Genomic DNA, 17,441 nt, shown 5'->3' with positions numbered 1-17,441 from the left:
CCCCCGTGACCAATAAAATACACACTACCCTCCCCCGTGACCAATAAAATACACACTACCCTCCCCCCTGACCAATAAAATACACACTACCCTCCCCCGTGACCAATAAAAAACACACTACCCTCCCCCGTGACCAATAAAAAACACACTACCCTCCCCCGTGACCAATAAAAAACACACTACCCTCCCCCGTGACCAATAAAAAACACACTACCCTCCCCCCTGACCAATAAAAAACACACTACCCTCCCAAACCCCCAAAATAAGTTTGACAACCCTCCCCTATTTTGGACCCCCCCCTCCTCCACCCCCAGTAAATTGTGATCTGTCCTTAATATTAATGGTTCATACAAGCTTTTCATTTGCAGTCAATTTGGCACACGTGTCCTAATTTCAGTAATGACCATCTGCCCATAATGTATTGAACCGGTATCCTCAAGAGATATGAAAGGAGGGAAGATTGCTCTCCTGAACTAAAACTCTGCAGTATGCCTATAGGCTATGTGTGATAACAGTAGATTAAGGTATAGCACCTCACAGTAGAAATACAGAAGTGTTTAAGGATAATCTCATTTTTAAATCAGATGTACATTACCAGTCAAAGGTTTGTACACACCTACTCATTCAAGAGTTTTTCTTTATTTGTACTATTTTCTACATTGTAGAATAATAGTGAAGACATAAAACCTATGAAATAACACATATGGAATCATGTACAAACCAAAAAAAGTGTGCAACAAATAAAATAAAATACATTTTATTTTTTATTTTATATTCTTCAAAGTAGCTATCCTTTGCCTTGATGACAGCTTTGCACACTCTTGGCATTCTCTCAACCAGTTTCATCTGGAATGCTTTTCCAACAGTCTGGAAGGAGTTCCCACATATGCTGAGCACTTGTTGGCTGCTTTTCCTTCACTAACTCTAACTCAGTTGGGTTGAGGTCAGGTTATTGTGGAGGCCAGGTCATCTGATACAGCACTCCATCACTCTCCTTCTTGATCAAATAGCCCTTACACAGCCTGGAGATGTGTTGGGTTATTGTCCTATTGAAAAACAAATTATAGTCCCACTAAGCACAAACCAGATGGAATGGCACATCGCTGCAGAATGCTGTGGTAGCCATGCTGGTTAAGTGTGCCTTGTATTCTAAATCAATCACAGACAATGTCAACAGCAAAGCACCCCTACACCATCACACCTCCTCCTCCATGCTTCACGGTGGGAACCACACATGCAGAGATCATCCTTTCACCTACTCTGCGTTTCACAAAGACAGCGGTTGGAACCAAAAATCTCACATTTGGACTCATCAGACCAAAGGACAGATTTCCATCGGTCTAATGTCCATTGTCTGTTCTTCTTATTGGTGTCCTTAAGTAATGGTTTCTTTGCAGCAATTCGACCATGAAGACCTGATTCGCGCAGTCTCCTCTGAACAGTTGATGTTGAGATGTGTCTGTTCCTTGAACCCTGCAAAGTATTTATTTGGAATGCAATTTCTGAGGCTGGTAAGTGAAGTTATCCTCTGCAGCAGAAGTAACTCTGGGTCTTCCTTTCCTGTGGCGGTCAACATGAGAGCCAGTTTCATCATAGGGCTTGATAGATTTTGTGACTGCACTTGAAGAAACCTGCAAAGTTCTTGACATTTTTCACATTGACTGACCTGCATGCCTTAAAGCACATATGTCAGAGTCAAGGCCCGCGGGCCACATCCGGCCCGCAAGAAGGTTTTTTACGGCCCCTGGGATGATCTTGATTTATTATTAGAACCGGCCCGCAGCAAGCCGGCAGCCCGCAGATCTTTTACACGCACCAATACTACATTTCCCACAATGCAAAGGTGACGCACCGAGCAGTAGGCTGCTTCATTTCAATATTTATTGGCACAGCAGTCGTCAGCATCACAGTAAAATTAACTTTCAGATACCCATCAAAAATGGCAAAACGGAAGGTGGATACTGAGAACCGGGGGTTTCAAACAAGGTGGGAGTCGGAGTATATGTTCACGAAGGTAGCTGGAAAACCTGTGTGTCTTCTGTGTGGAGAAAGTGTGGCGGTACTGAAAGAGTATAATCTGAGACGACATTATGAAACGAAACACGCGGACAAAAACAAGAATATGGACATGGAACAAAGGCTACAAAAGGCAGAGGAATTAAAACGAGGCCTCAAATCTCGACAGGCTCTGTTCAAAAAAGCCAAATCACAAGGCCAGGCTGCTGTCAAGGCCAGTTTTATTTTGGCAGAAGAGATCGCTAAATCAGCCCGGCCATTTACGGAGGGGGATTTCATCAAAAACTGCATGATTAAAGTTTGTGACGAAGTTTGCCCAGAAAAAAGGCAACTCTTTTTAAATGTGAGTCTGAGCAGAAACACCATTGCCGAGAGAGTAGACCAGTTGTCCATCAATCTAAAAGAGCAGCTTGTGAAAAAGGGAAAAGATTTTATTGCATATTCCTTGGCTGTGGATGAGAGCACCGACATTTCTGACATTGCCCAGTTGTCAATTTTCATCCGCGGAGTGGACTCCAACCTAAGCGTGACAGAGGAGTTTTTGGCTTTACGTCCTATGCATGGCACAACTACGGGGCATGATTTGTATGAAGAGGTGTCAAGATGTGTAAATGAGATGGAGCTGCCTTGGGAAAAACTCGTGGGTTTGACAACCGACGGAGCACCTGCGATGTGTGGACACAGGAGCGGACTGGTGGCGAAGATACGGGAAAAGATGCAAGAGGAAAACGCGACAGGTGAGCTGACAGCTTATCATTGTATCATACACCAGGAAGCGTTGTGCGGTAAAGCCTTGAAAATGGAGCATGTAATGAGCATCATCACGCGCACAGTTAACTTTATCAGAGCCAAAGGTTTGAATCACCGCCAGTTCAAGGCATTTCTGACGGAGTTAGAAACGGAGCATGGTGATTTGCCTTATCACACAGAGGTGCGATGGCTAAGCCAGGGAAAGGTGCTTCAAAGATGTTTCGAGCTTCGTGAGGAGATTTGTCTGTTCTTGGACAGCAAAGGGAAAGACACAACACAACTCCGAGACAAAATGTTTCTGTGTGAAATGGCTTTTCTGTGTGACATTACGAGTCATCTGAATGCAATAAACTTGCAGCTGCAGGGTCGGGATCGTGTCATCTCTGATATGTACAGTACAGTGAAGGCATTTAAAACCAAACTGACTCTGTGGGAGACGCAGATGCGGAAAGAAAATTTGAGCCACTTTCCCAGCTGCCAGACCATGAAAGAGAAGCTCTCTACCAGTGCGTTCCCGAGCACACAGTTGGCTGATAAAATAGGTATGCTTGCCGCTGACTTTCGACGCCGATTTGCTGACTTTGAAGCACAAAAAAGCAGGTTGGAACTGCTCGGTAACCCATTTGCTGTTGACGTGGAAAGCTCACCACCAAACCTCCAAATGGAGTTGATTGACCTCCAATGCAATGATGCACTGAGGGCAAAATATGCGGCAGTGGGTGCTGCGGAGTTCGCCCGTTTCCTCCCCGGCACAATGCCCCAGCTGCGCATCCAGGCTGCTCAAACGTTGTCTATGTTTGGCAGCACATACCTGTGTGAACAACTGTTTTCTTTGATGAACCTGAACAAAACATCACACAGAAGTCGACTTACTGCTGAACACCTCCACTCAATTCTGAGGATTTCTTCAGCTCAGAGCCTTACCCCGAACATTGATGAACTTGTGGAAAAGATGGGACACCACCAAGTATCACCCTCAACCTCAAACAAGTGAACATTACTGTGCAATCACATATTTAGAGTTTTTACTCAGTTCAAGTTTAAAAGTTAAAATTTAATATTTGTTTTCACTGCATGTTACTTCTCCTTAAACAAAGTGTTGTTTTTGATTAATAGATTTTTGCACTTTATTTTTTTGTATTTCAATCCAATTATATTTTAAAAATATTTCAGTTGAGTGGATGATAGAAAATTGCTATTATTGTTTTTTCTTTGAAGTAAATTTAGCCCACTTTTGCTAAAATAGAAAATATAGTCTACTGATGGTGCCTTGAATACCGGTTTCTTTCATTTAATGTTCATGTTATGGGGATATTTATATAAAGGAAATTTGTCTTTTGTGTCTGTTGAAAATTAAAGATTACTGACAGAGCCATAAGAAAATATTGCTTTATTTATCTGATCATATTGTAATATATTTGTTAGGTTTTCAGTAGGTTCAATTAGGTTCACTAGACTATATGCGTCATTTAAAAATTTTTCAATGAACATTCGAACAGTCCGGCCCTCGTCTTGTAGCTGATTTTTTTATTTGGCCCTCCGTCCATTTGACTTTGACACCCCTGCCTTAAAGTAATGATGGACTGTTGTTTCTCTTTGCTTATTTGAGCTGTTCTTTCCATAATATGGATTTGGTAGTTTACCAAATAGGGCTATCTTCCGTATTCCACCCCCACCTTGTCACAACACAACTGATTGGCTCAAATGCATTAAGAAGGAAAGAAATTCCACAAATGAACTTTTAGCCATGCACACCTGTTTATTGAAACGCATTCCAGGTGACTACCTCATGATGCTGGTTGAGAGATTGCCAAAAGTGCGCAAAGCTGTCATCATTGAGTAGGTGTGTCTTAACTTTTGACTGGTACTGTATATTGATAATGTTGGGTTTGCATGCAACGGCTCATATATAAGTAATGGAAGCATTGTATTTTTAAAGCCACAGAGAAAGTTTGAAGGCGCTGATGCCATTAAAGTTGTATGTGCTCTGCAGACAGCATTTACACTGAAAACTTTACACTGAGTCTGGTGCTCAAGATGATTTTCACAAGTGTCTTCAGGATAAGTTCCCTACCCAAATGCAGAATTTCCCAACCATGGTCCACAGTATGTACAGTTGAAGTCGGAAGTTTACATACACTTAGGTTGGAGTCATTAAAACTCATTTTTCAACCACACCACAAATTTCTTGTTAACAGACTATGTTTCTGGCAAGTTGGTTAGGACATCTACTTTGTGCATGACAAAAGTAATTTTCCAACAATTGTTTACAGACAGATTATTTCACTTATAATTCACTGTATCACAATTCCAGTGGGTCAGAAGTTTACATACACTAAGTTGACTGTGCCTTTAAACAGCTTGGAAAATTCCAGAAAATTATGTCATGTCTTTAGAAGCACCTGATACGCTAATTGACATCATTTGAGTCAATAGGAGGTGTACCTGTGGATGAATTTCAAGGCCTACCTTAAAACGCAGTGCCTCTTTGCTTGACATCATGGGAAAACTAAAGAAATCAGCCAAGACCTCAGAAACAAATTGTAGACCTCCACAGGTCTGGTTCATCCTTGGGAGCAATTTACAAATTCCTGAAGGTACCACGTTCATCTGTACAAACAATAGTACGCAAGTATAAACACAATGGGACCGCGCAGCCGTCATACAGCTCAGGAAGGAGACGTGTTCTGTCTCCTAGAGATGATGCGGAAAAGTGCAAATCAATCCCAGAACAACAGCAAAGGACCTTGTGAAGATGCTGGAGGAAACAAAAGTACAAAAGTATCTATATCCACAGTAAAACGAGTCCTATATCGACATAACCTGAAAGGCCGCTCAGCAAGGAAGAAGCCACTGCTCCAAAACCGCCATGAAAAACCCAGACTGTGCACATGGAGACAAAGATCATACTTTTTGGGGTAATGTCCTCTGGTCTGATGAAACAAAAACAGAACTGTTTGGCCATACTGACTATCGTTATGTTCGGAGGAAAAAGGAGGAGGCTTGCAAGCCGAAGAACAACATCCCAACCGTGAAGCACGGGGGTGGCAGCATCATGTTGTGTGGGTGCTTTGCTGCAGGAGGGACTGGTGCACTTCAAAAAATAGATGGCATCATGAGGTAGGAAAATTATGTGGATATATTGAAGCAATATCTCAAGACATCAGTCAGGAAGTTAAAGCTTGGTCGCAAATGGGTCTTCCAAATGGACAATGACACCAAACATACTTCCAAAATTGTGTCAAAATGACCTAAGGACAACAAAATCAAGGTATTGGAGTGGCCATCACAAAGCCCTGACCTCAATCCCATAGAAAATGTGTGGGCAGAACTGAAAAGGCGCATGCGAGCAAGGAGGCCTACAAACCTGACTCAGTTACACCAGCTCTGTCAGGAGGAATGGGCCAAAATTCACCCAACTTATAGTGCGAAGCTTGTGGAAGGCTACCTGAAACGTTTGACCCAGGGTAAACAATTTAAAGGCAATGCTACCAAATACTAATTGAGTGTATGTAAACTTCTGACCCACTGGGAATGTGATGAAAGAAACTGTATATACCTTTTAACCTGCTCCCTTGCATTGGGCTACAGTACAAGTGATCTCACCAGATTGTGCCATTGAGTCCTCCTTAACATGTTCATTCTGCAATCACTCTTTGTTCGTGTTTGTGTTCATAGCAACACCGTAGCCTTTGAAAGTGTTTATGGATCTTTTACATGTAACCCGTTGCTATGCAACTGGGTTTGATATTAGTATGAGTATACTGACAGACATACTGATAGGGATCCTAATACTTCCATTGGCATTGAAGAAATCCATAGCTTAGGTTGTTGCTTCATAAAATTGAATTTATCATGAAATGAGGTACTTTTGGGTGAAGTGTTGTCATTGTATAGCCCACACTGAGTGTACAAAACATTAACAACACCTGCTCTTTCCATGACATAGACTGATCAGGTGAAAGCTATGATCCCTTATTGATGTCACTTGTTAAATCCACTTAAATCAGTGTAGATGAAGGGGAGGAGTCAGGTTAATTAAATAGTCATTTTTAACCCTTGAGACAATTGAGACATGGATTGTGAATGTGTGCCATTCAGAGGGTGAATGGCAAGACAGAAAATGTAACTGCCTTTGAACGGGGTTTGGTAGTAGGTGCCAGGCGCATCAGTTTGTGTCAAGAACTGCAATGCTGCTGGGTTTTTCACACTCAACAGTTTCCCGTGTGTATCAAGAATGGTCCACCACCCAAAGAACATCCAGCCAATTTGACACAACTGTGGGAAGCATTGGAGTCAACATGGGCTAGCATTCCTGTGGAACGCTTTCGACACCTTGTAGAATCCATGCCCTTACGAATTGAGGCTATTCTGAGGGCAAAAGGGGACTCAATATTATATAACTCAATATTAGGATGCTGTTTCTCATGTTTGGAATACTCAGTGTATATAACCAATATTCAACAGATATTGTAATCCTCATATAAATAATATATTTTACTTCCTGTATTGCATGACAGTAAGACAGGGATTCCTAGAACCAGTCAATATTGACATCCAGACATAGACCTAATTAGTCTGTCTCATGTGATATTACATTGTAGCTCTTTGACAGACACTCTTATCCAGAGCAATTAGACATAAGTACATTGCTCAAGGGCACATTGACATATTTTTCAACTAGTTGGCTTGAGGATTCAAACCAGCAACCTTTCGGTTACTGGCCCAACACTCTTAACCGGTAGACTACCTGCCACCAGTCTACGTACAGTTTCCTTTTCCCAAATCGGCTGCATCAATTAGTCATTTAAGAATACTCAACTTGCATGATCATCTGCAAAATATGGGAAAGCCTTGCACTGAATGTAATGTATGAGAACACTTCCTGGTCACACTTCCTGGCCATCTCCATTCATACTGTGACCACTAGTCTGCATACAGGAAAAGTGAGAGATTTAGTGGTTTTGACCAAAGTGTTTTGACCAAAGTGTTATGACCAAAGTGTTTTGACCAAAGTGGTCTTCATGTATTAGATCTAGCCATAATGTAGCTTCAGCCATATAACACAGTAACTCAGCTCATAAAGAATGATGATCAGTTATAGTGCGTGCCTTGCGTCTGCCTTCATCCCATCTCAAGCAGTGAAACAACTCCCAACACAGAGTTTCCGTGCAGCATATCCTCCCTCCTGCAACTCAACACACTGCTGAACTCTTGAATGAGTGGGCGACCGACAGGACATGTTATGTGATGTGCTTTAAGATCAATGACTTGGCTCTATCCACACGCAGCGGCTGGTCCCAGTGGATGGCAACGGCTGTAGAGAAGAGTGAGTCCGTCAGGCTTGCTGTGGTGTGCAGTGTACAGCCCTGGCTCAGGGGCTACCTCTTGGCCAGGAGTATAGATCCTCTCCTCTCACCTCACAGACAGGCCTGGCTGCCTGCCTCAGAACAGGGTGTGCATGGTGCCAGGAATAGGCTAAGCCCTGAAGTGTCGGGGCATGACATCCCATCACTGCCTTCACACTGTGCCCAATGGAGGTTAAAGAACAAAGCCATCCTGGAACAGGACACCCATATTTCTGTTAGATGTCTGGACATTTTTCTTATTTCCATTAAACAGGTTTGAACAGCAGGAGCAAAATATAGTGACAGTATCAATTTGATTCCTGGGTTTATAATTTGTTGCACTGCACAGTGTATGTATTGGTAGCAGCATATAAACAGGGGTTTCTTTCTCATGACATTGACATTGCAGTCTATTTACCACCATGCAAAACCAATATGCCAGCACTTTCATATATCCTTAGGGCATGATGTTTATATAACTAGGTGCTTTCAGTTGTATTTAACTTGGGTATGATTCCATACAGTTCACTTTTAAAAGCAGTGTTCATGCGGAGATGAAAACCCTGGCTGACACACATTATGCATATATCTCAGGGAGAACAGTACTGCCTGCTGCTCATTAGCACATCTGTTTTCCCCCTCGATCAATATTTAAAAACAGTAAATAAATCATTAGTACCAGGAGCCTCTGGGCACCTTTGCATTTTCACTGTAAATGAGAAGGGTGGTGCTCTCCCTCCCTCCCTCCCTCCCTCCCTCCCTCCCTCCCTCCCTCCCTCCCTCCCTCCCTCCCTCCCTCCCTCCCTCCCTCCCTACCTACCTACCTACCTCTCTCACTGTCTTTTCTCCCTCCTTGTCTTTCTCCCTCTCTATTTCCCTGTATCCCTCTCTCTTTCCCTCTATCCCTCTCTCTCTCCTGCTATTGTTGATCTCAGCAGTGTGTGTCACCTTTGAAAGGAGGGCTCCTCAGACACACCTAATGGGTTGTGAGAGGTGCTGGCTGTGGTGTGTGTGTGTGTGTGTGTGTGTGTGTGTGTGTGTGTGTGTGTGTGTGTGTGTGTGTGTGTGTGTGTGTGTGTGTGTGTGTGTGTGTGTGTGTGTGTGTGTGTGTGTGTGTGTGTGTGTGTGTGTGTGACTCTAACTGGTGCAGTCACAAGGATCCAGACAGATGGCTCAGTGTTTATCTCCTGTTGTTGGATCTCCCGTCAGAGATGCACTTTGATGTTTACACCGTCATGGTCACAGCTTTCAGTCCTGTTTCACCCAGGGTTTGAAGAGTACACTCCAACTCTCTCCAGTTTACTCTGGGCTTTGTTCTCAGTGAGAACAAAACATATCAACCGCTACTCAGGGACCTCCACACTACTTCTTGTTGTAAATACTTACTTTTTAAAGAATAAACAATTTGCTGTGATACAGGCTTTTCATGTTAAACTAGTGCCGCATGGCCCTCTCAAATGAATATTTGTACGCGAGTGGAACAAACTGGTGCATGTCTTTTTCACTTTGTTATTGAGACAATGGTTCTCTGAGCCATCCATCTATATTTTAGGGCTCCAACTAAACGAATGTCAAATATAGCAGTGAGTTTGTCTTTTTGGTATAACAGCTATCATCTGTGATTCACCATTAATGTTAGTGAACTACAATATCTACAAATACACCTTTCCTGTCTTACAATTTGCTTTTGTATCCCTCTCCTCCCACACATAATCTGATGTCCTTTATTTCCTCCTCGTAATTCCATAATTCTTCAAACCCTCATGTGATATACATTCTTGTTTGAAATTGTGCCCTGAAATAATGTCTGGCAGCGATAATCCACCATGCCTCCTCTCTGTTCTTCCCCCTGTTTCTCTCTATCTGCTTGTCACAAGTGATTCATAGCATGCTAATTTTAACGCTGTTTTGTTTGTGTACAAATTTGGTGGACAGTGCCCTGTCAAATACATGTTTGAAGCTGTCATTCATCCAGCAAATCAAACAGACAAAAAAAAAACATACTCTGCGAGGCATTTCCGATCTGTCACACAGCACTTCACTTAATATTTCTCTGTCTAATTAAGAACTATTTGAAGTCTTTGAACACTTGAATCATTGAGTATATTGTGCAATGTCAATTTTCTATTTTAGTCCAGGCAATATTTGACAAATTTTAGGTGATATGTTCCCTTTTTCATAAAAACATGAAACTTGGTATATTTGTACAGTTTGAGACCCTGAATATTTTAAAATATGGAGGCATTGCAAGAATACCTGCCCCATAACCAAATCATGTATTTTGCATCATATCTTCTGAACCAAACATTAAATCACAGAAAATGTGATGTCTACCCTTATGTTTTGATGGTCAATGATTACAATTATGACATGCACAACATCCAAAACGCCCCCTAGCAGCAGTGGTGGCCATTTTGCTATTCCGACATAAACACGAGGTATTTTCCATTATACTGTATCTGCTGAACCATGATAACCATGAAGCCTGATAACACAGAAAAGCTATCATTTTTATATAAAACTATACTAAATATCATCACATGTCACCAAATAATTGATTAAAACAAACTATTTTTTAATGAAAGTCTACAGTAGCCTCAACAGCACAACTAGCTTCCGTTTAACTCTGGGTATATTGACTTCAATAGAAAACCTAGGAAGCTTATGGTTCTCACCCCCTTCCATAGACTACATGCTGACCAGACCACTCAGGTCGCAAAATACATTTACACAAACATGTTTTTCAATCATTGCACCCACACTGCTCGCGCGAGCATCTGCGTTGCCAAGCGCGAAAATATAAGTTCTATTTGCACTTTGCCAAAAGCGCAATATTGCTGTATTTTTATTTGTAATAACTATGCAAACATTTCTAAAAAACAGTTTTTGCTTTGTCATTATGGGGTATTGTGTGTAGATTGATGAGAAACACATTTTCTTTAATCGATTTTAGAATAAGGCTGTAATGGAACAAACTGTGGAAAAGGTCAAGGGGTCTGAATACTTCCCGAATGCACTGTATGTCTTGATGGTCAAGGATTACAATTGTGCGCTGTACAACGTCATAAATAGTTCAGATGATTATATAATGGTGGACTGCCATGGCAAGCCATGGGAAGTATCCCAAAGAAATTGCGGTTTCTGACAAACTACGTCATAGAATATTATTTCAGTGGCATACTGACCCATGCAGCTGTCCGCTGCTGTCTTCTTGCCGCTGGTTGTAAACGTAGATTCTGTGTGACACTGTGTAAATTCATGGGAAAACAAGAAGTACCTTTGCCTGTCTGGACCCAGGGACTTGGTGATTTCATGGGCACATATGTACCTTCAGTGTTTGTCGGTCCCAAAGGCCATCCACCAATCCTCAAACTATATTTCAGAAGATACATTTTTTTTTGCCCTTTAGAGTTCTCCTTAATGATCGCAATAACAGTCCAGATCCATCAAGCTCATTTTGAGATGTTCATGAAGACAGGAACAGAAAATAAGCAAATCCTGCCACAAAATATGCTTTGGTTCACCACATCAAAAGCTATTTATATATATATAGCCCTTTTCACAACAAGGATTGTCCAGAAACATATTCTGCAGGAGAAATCCCAATCAGGCCTGTAGGCGTTGTCATAGCTATCTTCATTTATTTAACTAGGCAAGTCAGTTAAGAACAAATTCTTATTTACAGTGACGGCCTACCCCGGCCAAACCTGGGCCAATTGTGCACCGCCCTATGGGACTCCCAATCACAGCCAGATGCTAGCCTGTCTATCTATGGGTAACAGGGTTGATGTGTTATTCTAGCCTGTCTATCTATGGGTAACAGGGTTGACGTGTTATTCTAGCCTGTCTATCTCTGGGTAACAGGGTTGATGTGTTATTCTAGCCTGTCTATCTATGGGTAACAGGGTTGACGTGTTATTCTAGCCTGTCTATCTCTGGGTAACAGGGTTGATGTGTTATTCTAGCCTGTCTATCTCTGGGTAACAGGGTTGACGTGTTATTCTAGCCTGTCTATCTCTGGGTAACAGGGTTGATGTGTTATTCTAGCCTGTCTATCTATGGGTAACAGGATTGATGTGTTATTCTAGCCTGTCTATCTATGGGTAACAGGGTTGATGTGTTATTCTAGCCTTTCTATCTCTGGGTAACAGGGTTGATGTGTTATTCTAGCCTGTCTATCTCTGGGTAACAGGGTTGATGTGTTATTCTAGCCTGTCTATCTCTGGGTAACAGGGTTGATGTGTTATTCTAGCCTGTCTATCTCTGGGTAACAGGGTTGATGTGTTATTCTAGCCTGTCTATCTCTGGGTAACAGGGTTGATGTGTTATTCTAGCCTGTCTATCTCTGGGTAACATGGTTGACGTGTTATTCTAGCCTGTCTATCTATGGGTAACAGGGTTGATGTGTTATTCTAGCCTGTCTATCTCTGGGTAACAGGATTGATGTGTTAAGCTCCACCTGCTCAGTTTCCCACCACAAAACACCATAAAATGGCCAAAAAGAGTAGAACCAGCTCACCTGCTTTTATTTCACTATTAATGTTCAATGTTTCTTTTGAAAAAAGATATTTAAAAAGGAATAGTTTCACCGTTTTACCATATTAATATTAAAAGTTCAGTTCATGTGACAGGCTTGACCTTAAAATGAGGAACAAACATTTAATCACATGAAATAAATAATAATATTCAGAAATGACAAGGGCTTTACAATGATGGTGAAATCTTCCTAGAAGTCACAGAAGTTGCAGAGGGACATGTCAAAATGCAGAATTTTGGCTTTTTAGCAAGTCTTTATTCAAATAAAAATTTGATTTATTGAATTATTCATGTGACCTATATTAAAGGGCACTTTATTTAATATAACAGGCTTTTAAATGTAATATTGGAGCACAATTTCTACTTCAAGTATCAGATGCAAAAGGTACTAATTTGTTGGAACTATCCTTGAAGTAGTTGAAAAATGTCCATGATTGTAACAATCTAAATAAGTATACCATAGAATCTCAGAATATTCCAGTGACACAATGCATACTACCAAAGTGTTCTTGAAGTCTATGAAATTAGAAGTTCAAGTGTGTGGGGGGGACCAGACATCCATCCTTGTCCCGTGCAGAATCCTGCTTGCTCCTCCCCTAGTGGCTGACTCCATGCATACATTTTCAGTAAAGTAGAATAAAAAATATTTGATTTTGCAATCATTGTAATCATTGACCAGAAAACATCACATTTTCTGTGTTATCATGCTTGGTTCAGCAGATATGAACGGAAAATACATAGTCAGGTTATGGTGTAATAGCAAAATGATCGCCACTGCCGCCATTGTTTTTTTTAAAGTCGTGCATGGTATCATTGTAATCTTTGTCCATCACAACATAGGGGTAGACATCACCTTTTCTGTGATTTAATGTTTGCTTCAGTAGATATAATGCAAAATATTTTTTTGGGCTATGGCAGAATGGAAAATAGCTTCCATGCCCGTCAGGAGGTGTTTTTCCAATGCCTCCATATCTGAAAATATTGAGGGCCCCAAACTGTACAAGTGTACCAAGTTTCATGCTTTTATGAAAAAGTTAACATAATTTTCACGTATTCCAGGACTATTTAGATGAATTATCCAAATGAATAATCTGTTTTCTTGCATGGTAATGTGGAATGACTTCAATCAATGTGGACATAGCCTAGCAGGGCTGCAGTTCATATGCAGGTATTCATACATGTTTATGAATATACATATACAGAATAGTAATTTTTCATTGAAGATACAGTTTAGGAAATAACAACGACATTTGGTTAGGATACAGTAGCTCACCGGTTTACACAGATGTTGATACACTTACCAGCAGAACAACAGCAAACGTTATGTGACAATATATAGGCCTAAGTAGCAATCTACTTTATTTAACTAGGCAATTCAGTTAAGAACAAATTCTTATTTTCAATGATGGCCCAGGAACTGTTCAGGGGCAGAACGACAGATTTGTACCTTGTCAGCTCGGGGATTTGAACTTGCAACCTTCCGGTTACTAGTCCAATGCTCTAACCACTAGGCTACCCTGCCGCTACTTGACTGATGTTGTTGTTCCCAGAGACAAGCACTAAGGAACATTTACATTTCAATTTAACAAAGGGTGAAAAACTCGTTAAAGAAGGGGAGAAAACAGAGAATCTAATTCAACGCTTCCATCTTCCATCTTTATGTAACAGCATTCAATATGAAACATGCCATCTCTCCTTCCTCCCTGGAGAATTCAGATTTAGTGTTCATGGTTATATTTAAAGATAGACAGACCACTGACAGGGTTGCAGAGCAGCACTTAGTAAACCCAAGTCATCCTGTTTAATAATGCAGGGACACACATGCAACAGGCACATGGCCATGCATATTAAAGCACCAGTGCAGCCCTGCAAGAAAGAACACCAGAGAGGATGGGAGAGGGTGGTCTGGGCTATGAGACATGTCTCCCTGTGAACATTTCTTTATGTCATGTCTCAAATGTAGTCTTCTCCTGAGGCTTCCACCTGCAAGCTAGACTGTAGACTGCAAGTTCTGCAGACAGTGCACTCTTTCGCTCTGGCTTTGAGACTGGCCCCAGTGAAGAAGACATCAACCTTGCATGTTATAGCGAGTGAAGTCCCAGATCAAGTTGCCTAAAAAGGTGATAGGATAAAAAAAAGAGGTTAACTTTTACATGGCTATAGTAGATGTTGTTGTAACAAGTATCACGTTGTTCAAGATCAAGTTGTATACTACTCTGCCCTACCAAGCAAAAAGGCAATAACTGCTCATTTGATCGAAAATTTGTTCATGTAATTTTTGCTACATTAAATACATGCTTAATTATGTGGACAAGTATCCTGCCTCTATTGTACTGTGTTTTGGAGAAAATGGGGGTCATGTTAGCAGTAACTGCTTAAAGTTACTGTGAAACCAAGGCAAATAAAAGCCATTTTTTCTCAGTTCCACGCTATGAGTAGTTACTGCCTTTTTGCATTGTAGGGCAGTACTGTCATCACTTTGAGCGTCATCATCACAGCGGGTGCATGAAGTGAGACCCAACGTTTTACTATCCAACATGTTACCCTTACACCAGTGCGTTCTAAATTAATTCTCAGTGTAATGTTGCCACCTTTTGTTCTAAAAGTGCAATGCACCGGAAGTATTGATTTTCTTTCTGCCATACGTCATCACACTTCCTGCGCACGTGTAGTCCACATTAATTTGCGTTGTGTTCCTAGGTAGCTTCTACTTTGAAAAGCGTATTGTTATTTACTTATTAATGTATTGATTTTCGTATTGGAACGTCGACGCGAGGCTGCACGGTGAGTTGAAATCAACAACTTTGACGTAAATGTAAGAGACGCTTGTGCAAAGCGTGATTAACCCACATGATAGCCACTTAGCTAGCTAACGTTACCCAGTGTCAGCGAGTAGTGCCTATCATACGGCTAGTTAGCCTCTATGTTGGGATCACCAAGTGTCAGGCTAACGGCTAGCTAGCTGCTATGTTTGTTTTTTTGCTACATATCTCTGTAAACGGACCACGTGATAATACAATTGTCCTGAATCCATTTGTCAACATAAATCTAGGCCATCTGATCTGTCTGGATACGTGAGGTGGAGAGGATGAACATCGAGGAGAATAAAGTGAATGAGGATATGGCTGATGAAGAATCTGGAGAAATGCCCAAGATTGAAGCAGATGAGGATGACGACAACACAGAGAATGACGATGAAGAACTAAATGATGAGGAACTTAAAGAAGAGGCTGAAGGTGATCTCAAAGAGAAAAAGGTGTCAGTAGGCAAGACGTGTCTGCCAGGAATAGTGTATTTAGGTCATATACCACCAAGACTGAGACCCAAGAATATGCGCAGCATGCTGAGTCTGTATGGGGAGATTGGAAGGATATTCCTACAGCCTGAAGGTAAGACTGCACTCACTCTGCATGTTAAAATCAACCCTGACACACTGATGGGATTTCTGTGTTTTGTCTCAATCATTACAATGATACCTGTTGTCCTCAGACCGGTCTGTGAAGAGGAAGAAAAAGAAAGCTGGCACCAAGGCATGCAGTTTCACTGAGGGCTGGGTGGAGTTCAGGGACAAGAGAGTGGCCAAGAGAGTGGCAGCTAGCCTCCACAACACACCGATGGGCGCCCGGAAAAGGAGCCGCTTTGTCAGTGACCTCTGGAACATCAAGGTATCTCAATTGTCTCTTCAATGATCTCTGTGCGGACATTTTAGTGTGACTACATTTAACTTTGGAAGTTTAAAGCACTGTCATAACCCACATGCCTCACATTCCTTATTAATAGAAACCTTAATACCAACATTTGATTTTGTTGAAATTTTTACGGTCTAAATAATTTTTCTGACTCTTAATTGTCAATGTTATTGTTCAGTACCTCCACAGGTTCCAGTGGTGTCACCTGAGTGAGCGACTGGCCTATGAGATGACTGTGCTCCAGCAGCGCCTCAGAACTGAGATCTCTCAGGCCAAACGAGAGACCAACTTCTACCTGGCCAATGTGGAGAAGAGCCAGAACATGGACAAACTGAGGAAGAAGAGGGAGAGGAAGGGCGAGAAGATAGAGGAGAAGACTTGGAACTTCACTCAGCGATGTACAGAGGATGAGATCCAGATGAGTCGCCTGCGTAAACAGACCATGTCCAAGAAGAACCTGCTGAAGGCCCAGGACAAGGCCAGGGACATACAACAGAAGTCCCAGTCCAACGTCTCTCTGCTGGCCAAGATCTTCAACGGCAGCAAAGCCAGGGACTGAACCTAGCCCGGCAGTTCTGGTCAAACACAGTATCCCAGGACTGGTCTCTTTTCAGTATCACAATTAGAGCAAACTTTTGCCCCTGACACTTGCTGGTGTTGTGAGCGACACTGAGAGGATGGGCTCTGTCCAGACACACAGACTCGAGGGAAAAATAGGGTTTTCTCCATCAGTGTAATTTGATTATAAATGTAGGAGAGACTTGGACAGATCCTCTTTTTGGTTTAATGTATTGTAAACTATTAGCTATGATGCAGTAACAATATGTTCAGCGCCATGGAAAACACCTGCTCATACTGTATGTGCTATTTGGAAATATTAAATGGAAATACCTCTTAATTATTTCATTTAATTATTGTAAAGATAAACACAAACCATACATTGATATATGCTGAACAAAAATATAAACGCAACATGTAAAGTGTTGGTTTCATGAGCTGAAATAAAACATCTGAGATTTGCCATACACACAAAGTTTTTTTCTCGAATTTTGGGCACAAATTTGTTTACATCCCTGTCAGTGAGCATTTCTGCCAAGGTAAT

The 17,441-nt window shown here is 41.5% G+C and overlaps 1 protein-coding gene across 1 annotated transcript; it reads left to right on the top strand.

The window, feature by feature from the left end:
- Positions 1–15,310: 15,310 nt before the first annotated feature.
- Positions 15,311–17,234, top strand: abt1 (activator of basal transcription 1). Its single transcript, NM_001165126.2, is given in 4 exon segments — positions 15,311–15,434; positions 15,703–16,039; positions 16,140–16,315; positions 16,518–17,234. Coding segments are annotated over 3 exon segments (858 nt in total). The 5' UTR covers positions 15,311–15,434; positions 15,703–15,738; the 3' UTR covers positions 16,899–17,234.
- The last annotated feature ends 207 nt before the right edge of the window (positions 17,235–17,441 follow it).

This window comes from Oncorhynchus mykiss, chromosome 16 (assembly GCF_057628025.1).
Source record: "Oncorhynchus mykiss isolate SJ-2025 chromosome 16, ASM5762802v1, whole genome shotgun sequence".
Taxonomy (NCBI): Eukaryota; Metazoa; Chordata; class Actinopteri; order Salmoniformes; family Salmonidae; genus Oncorhynchus; species Oncorhynchus mykiss.
The sequence above is the reverse complement of the archived record's forward strand: the minus strand, read 5'-3'. Positions and strand labels throughout refer to the sequence as shown.